Source organism: Enoplosus armatus, chromosome 18, assembly GCF_043641665.1.
Source record: "Enoplosus armatus isolate fEnoArm2 chromosome 18, fEnoArm2.hap1, whole genome shotgun sequence".
Taxonomy (NCBI): Eukaryota; Metazoa; Chordata; class Actinopteri; order Centrarchiformes; family Enoplosidae; genus Enoplosus; species Enoplosus armatus.
In genome coordinates, this window is record NC_092197.1 from 21,386,644 (window position 1) to 21,392,643 (window position 6,000).

General features: G+C 42.6%; 1 protein-coding gene across 1 annotated transcript in view; it reads right to left on the bottom strand.

Moving 5' to 3' along the window:
• The window catches only part of ythdc2 (YTH domain containing 2), a 45,512-nt gene extending 39,512 nt beyond the window's left edge, over nucleotides 1-6,000 (bottom strand). Inside the window, exons 1-3 of the mRNA XM_070924426.1 lie at nucleotides 5,818-6,000; nucleotides 4,420-4,622; nucleotides 3,555-3,721 (exon numbers count right to left, since the gene is read on the bottom strand). Coding sequence (XP_070780527.1) covers nucleotides 3,555-3,721; nucleotides 4,420-4,622; nucleotides 5,818-5,950 — 503 coding nt within the window. The 5' untranslated portion in view covers nucleotides 5,951-6,000. The remainder of the gene's footprint in view (nucleotides 1-3,554; nucleotides 3,722-4,419; nucleotides 4,623-5,817) is intronic.

Here is a 6,000-nt window from a genome sequence, read left to right on the forward strand (position 1 = left end):
AGAGACGTCCGAAAATGTGCACCATAATCCCCATATTTAAACAATGTGACGGTGGAGGTAGGTGAGAGATGCATGGAGGATTGTGAACTGTGCGCTCAAAGGGAGAAGCACCGTCCCAAACGGACAATACCCAGTTCAGCAGCTATGTATCTGTTTTAAGACACTTTTGTTTAAATGAAAGCCTCTTCACCTGCCAATCTGGATCTACTCCGTTCATTAGAGCCCGCCACTGACACAAAACCTCCATGAGCGAAAACGGACAATGTGTGTGTCTGACGTACATTGTGTTAGCTGCTTGCTGCTTTAACTCTGACAAAGTCTCTGATAATTGAGTTTGACAGAGCAGTCTAGGAAATTACTCTTACTGGTAAAAATAATCAAGCAAACCATAACTTTCTGATGCTGAAAGTTTTAAAGATAACAGTAATCCTGAATATATGACAATGTGACAGTGTCAGCTGTGTAGATTGTATTTGTGCCAGCTGTTAATTAATTTGAGGAGGATCTGAATTTTGAGTTTAAAAAAGGAAAAAAATCTTAAGACTCTTCAGGTGGAACTGCTGCTGCTGCTGCACAACAAATTCCCATGGGTTTCTTTAAATACACATCTAATTTTCATAATTCAGATTTATTGAATGTACATTTAAATTGTCATTATTAATGGTATAGACAGCACTGGTGAAAGTTACAAATGACCTTCTAACTGCATCAGACAAAGGACTTGTCTCGATACTTGTTTTGTTAGATCTTAGTGCTGCATTCGACACCATTGACCATCATATCCTATTACAGAGACTGGAACATTTAATTGGCATCAAAGGAACCGCACTAAGCTGGTTTAAGTCGTATTTATCAGATCGATCTCAGTTTGTACATGTTAATGATGAATCCTCCATGTACGCCAAAGTCAGTCATGGAGTTCCACAAGGTTCTGTCCTTGGACCAATACTATTCACCTTATATATGCTTCCTTTAGGAGATATCATTAGAAAACGCTCAATACATTTTCATTGCTATGCGGATGATACCCAGCTATATTTATCGATCAAGCCAGAAGAACCTCATCAGTTAGCCAAGCTCCAAGCATGCCTTAAGGACATAAAGACCTGGATGACCTGTAATAATCTGATGTTGAATTCGGACAAGACAGAAGTTATTGTTCTTGGCCCTGAACACCTCAGATACACAGTATCTAAGGATATTGTTACCCTAGATGACATTGCCCTGGCCTCCAGCGCCACCGTGAGGAATCTCGGAGTTGTCTTTGATCAGGACATGCCCTTTAACTCCCATGTAAAACAAACTTCAAGGACTGCCTTCTTTCACCTCCGTAACATTGCAAAAATCATGAAGATCCTGTCTCAAACAGATGCAGAAAAATTAGTCAATGCATTTGTCAGCTGATCCAGAATGCTGCGGCACGTGTACTGACAGGAACCAGGAAAAGAGATCATATTTCTCCTGTGTTAGCTTTGCTGCACTGGCTCCCTGTAAAATCTAGAATAGAGTTTAAAATCCTTCTCCTGACTTACAAAGCTCTTACTGGTCAGGCACCATCATATCTTAAAGAGCTCATAGTACCCTATTACCCCACTAGAGCACTGCGCTCCCAGAATGCAGGGTTGCTTGTGGTTCCTAGAGTCTCCAAAAGCAGAACAGGAGCCAGAGCCTTCAGCTATCAAGCTCCTCTCCTGTGGAATCGGCTCCCAGTTTGGGTCCGGGAGGCAGACACACTCTCTACTTTTAAGAGGAGGCTTAAAACTTTGCTTTTTGATAAGGCTTATAGTTAGGGCTGGCTCAGGCCTGCCTGGACCAGCCCCTAGTTATGCTGCTATAGGCCTAGACTGCTGGGGGACTTCCCATGATGCACTGAGCTTTCCTCCTCTCCCTCTTCATCTTTGCACATTCATCGCAGTCCAATGCATGTTACTAACTTTAAATCTTCCCTGGAGTTTCTTTGTGCTTTCTCGTCTCGCAGGTTCCTGTGGATCTTGGTCCAGGTACGCCTGGGTGCTGCTGCCATGGGCCTGCCTGACTCTCATCACTACAGTTATTATGTTTAGTCGTAGTTCTGTTACTATTAAAGCTGTTATTGCTATTATTAATCTCAGCTATTATTACAGCTGTAACTACTATTATCAGTCATATTTCCATTATTATTATAATTATAACTGCTATTTCTACTGCTAGAGCTGCCAAACATCTCTGCCTGTTTGTCTGTCTGTTGGTCTGTCTAGGGTTAGGTTGGGTAATAGCGGAGTGTTCCGTAGGAACACTACGAGGTGCACTGGCTCATGGGAACAATAAATTAGTTAGTTAAAAACTTTTCTTTGGCCAATAAAATTCCGTAAAAGTCAATAAAATTGTTCATAAAAGCCCTGTGGATATGTTTTTTACTTTTCCATGTTTGCCTCCTCCCCTTCTTTAAAAAGCTTTTTTTTTTTAAATATAATAGATTCCTTTTATAAAAATATGGGGTATAACTGGGCCACTGAACAGGTGTACCAGCGGGAATAAGTAAATTAACAAGAGTCCTCCAACCTCCCTGGGTCTCCACGGGCACTTTATGTGTTGGCCCGTCCCTGTGGTGAACCTGCTAAAAAGACCCACATAAACATGCTAAAAGTGTGTTAAGAGCCGACAAGGTTATATGGCCTAAAAACAAACGTGTTAATAAAGTGCTAGAATATGGATTAGTAAGAAAGTGCTTTTAAAACACATCTCTGCCTGTTTGTCTGTCTGTTGGTCTGTCTAGGGTTAGGGTTAGGGTTTCTACGTCTATCGCTCTCTCTCTGTCTGTCTGTCTCTGTCTGTCTCTTTCTGTCTGTCTGTCTGTCTCTCCCCCTCTCTCTTTCTCCCTCCCTCTCTATGTCTCTCTCTCTCTCAAACCCAACCAGTCAAAGCAGATGACCGCCCACCTAGAGTCTGGTTCTGCTCGAGGTTTCTGCCTCTTAAAAGGAAGTTTTTCCTTGCCACTGTCACCAAAGTGCTTGCTCATGGTGGGAACTGTTGGGTCTCTGTAATAACATCATAAAGAGTTGGTCTAGACCTGCTCTATTTGTAAAGTGTCATGAGATGACTTTTGTTGTGATTTGGCGCTATATAAATACAATTTAATTGAAATTGAATTGAATTGTATGTCTAATTTTTACAACCTAACGTGCTCACCCACTGCAGATGAAATATATATTTATTTTTGGTTTAACTATTCTTTTTATTAAATAAATACAATTGGTTTAATGTTAAAAGTGCATTCTGCCGCGTACTCTGACTGGTGAGTAAGAACTGGTTGAGTTTGTCTCAGAAAGTTGAGTGTGAATTTGGGGAAAGTATAGTACTTTGTGACTGCACAATTTGAACTTCTTCGTGAGCATTCTGCCTAAATGTTTTTGTTCTGTGCACTTCTTAAATGTCCTTTGAAACTAGGAATGTAAATCAACTTGGCTTGCTGATTGACAGCTACTGTAGATCGTCCTTGAATTGAAGTGTAGATTATTAACATAGGAAATGTTAGTGTCTTTCTATCAAAGATAAAAGGCTCTGTTCTTATCTACCTGCTCTCTAGTCTGATGTGATAACCAACAGTCTGGCCCACATTCTCTCCTCTCTCAGCTGCCACTCTCTCAGCCACAGCAATGGCAGCCAGGCGTCTGGGCTGAGTGCAGAAGATCCTGCAGGGCTCTCCATTCCTGCTGCACTCATCCAGCAGGAACTGTGGGATCTGGACAATACACAGTGTCACTGGATTACCTTTACAGTGTTCATCCTAAGGCTCTATCTTTAACACACATACTACAGAATACTTAATATCAGTAGATTTAGTCCCTCCAAAAATGTGAAATTTTGTAAACACAGAAATATATGCAAATTAAGCCAAACCCTGCACATTTCCAAGATCTTGCAAATTTGTTTTAGTGTCACAATATTTTATATAAATAAAATGGTCAAATCAGTGAAATGCAACTAATAATTTCCCTTGTTGATGCCCCAAATAGGGGCCTAATGATTAAGGCACAATATCAAGTAACCTCCATATCCCCTGTGCGATTCCAGCCAGGACCATTGTTTCCTGTCTGTGTCTTTACTTTCAATTGTCTAATAAGGACAATAATGCAAATAAAAATTTGGACCTGATAGTGGCGCTAGATGAAAAATCAGAGGATCATATAAGTTCTGCATTCTGAGGCTAACATAGATGTGTGAACCAAATTTCATGGCAATCTATCCAAAAGTTGGTGAGATATTTCATAAAAAAAATGTCAACCTGATGGTAGAGCTAGAGGGAATGTCAAAGGATCTCTAAAGACTAGGATTTATCCTCTGGGGACCATTAATGTTCATCTCAATCTGTCCAGTAAGTCTTGAGATATTTCAGTCGGGAACAAAGTGTTGGACCGTCTGTCTGTCGGACAGACCCACCTGTGTAGTTTTTCCAGAGCCAGTCTCTCCCACCACCAGCACCACCCTGTTTTCTCTGACAAGCTGGATGATCTCTTCCTGGCGTTCATGCACAGGCAAGGAGCGCCGAAAACTGTCCAGTTCTGATGGATTCCTCCTCCGAGGCACCATGGGTATGCCGTTGTTTAAGCGCCCACTTGCCCTGTTCCTGTCACAATTGTTGTCTAACAGAAGAGTTGAAGAATATTACATGAGCTTACACAACACAGCTGTTGACTTGATACTCAGGTGAAATGCAGACGCATGGTTACATGGTGTCCTGACATTACTAGTTACATTGGAATATGTACATTTTACCACTAATGAACAATATGCAGAGAATGTAAGAGTGAACAGTGAGGTTTTTTTTACTTTTCTGAAATCACCTCTGAATGACAACATCCATGTTTATGTCACTGTGTGTGTGTTAACCGTTTGGTACAGGACATCTGGTATGACATGCAACTTTCTTGTGTTAAAACCAAATCATGTCTGTAAAATTAGCTTAATACTTTCTAATTAGATCTACGCCTTAGCATGTGTGAGACATCACACGGTCGAGTTAGCTCCTGGATGCATAGCTCACATAACGAGTGCTGATGGGATAGTGAACATAAATGAGAAAACAGAGCTGGAAGAGCGTGCAATATGGAGTGGACCAGTGAAGCTGCAGAGGACCTGAAGGCGTGTTTGGACTGTACTGACTGGGATGTTTTCAGGACTGCTACCAACAGTCTGGATGAGTACACAGAGGCTGTGACTGAGTTACAACAACGACAAACCCTGGTTCACAGCAAGACTGTGACAGTTGAGGTTGGAAAAGGAAGAGGCGTTTAAGAGTGGCAACAGAGCAGAGTTTAAGGAAGCCAAGTACAAGTTTAGCAAGGCGGTGAGGGAAGCTAAACGACTGTACTCAGAGAGACTACAAGACCAGTTCTCCTCCAACGACTCTGCTTCTGTGTGGAGGGGGCTCAGGCAGATCACCAACTACAAGCCAAGAGCCCCCAACTCTGCTAACGACCGACGCCTCGCCAACAGCCTCAACGACTTCTACTGTCGCCCTAACCCTAAGACAATGGGACAGTCCTGACACCAACCCCCACACCATCACCCACCAGCTCCAGCCCAACAGCCCCAACCCCCTCATCACACCTGGGGCTGAACTCTCACACCTCTTACCACCACAGCGCCCCCCACTCCTCCAGCATCGACACCTCTGTCTGTCCTTGAAAGAGTCCTGTTTTTGATATCAGTTAGATCTATCTTTTGGAGTGTTGTGTCTTCCCACAAGTTACAGTGACATCAGTTTTTTTCTCATATAGAGTGGATATTAACTGTCACACTGTAACAGTGCACAGTCCTAGTGTCCTAGACACTTACCAGGCTCTGCTGCCACAGACGTGCCACTTTTGCTGGTGGGCAGCAGGTCTATGCGTTCCTTATTGCTGATGGGGAACCTCTGAAGCAGGCTGCGGATTAAATATAAGGAATTGTGGGAGAGTGTGAGGGGCATGGTAGGCCGAGGTTTGTCTGAACCATCCTTCTTCTTGATGGTGAGGAAGC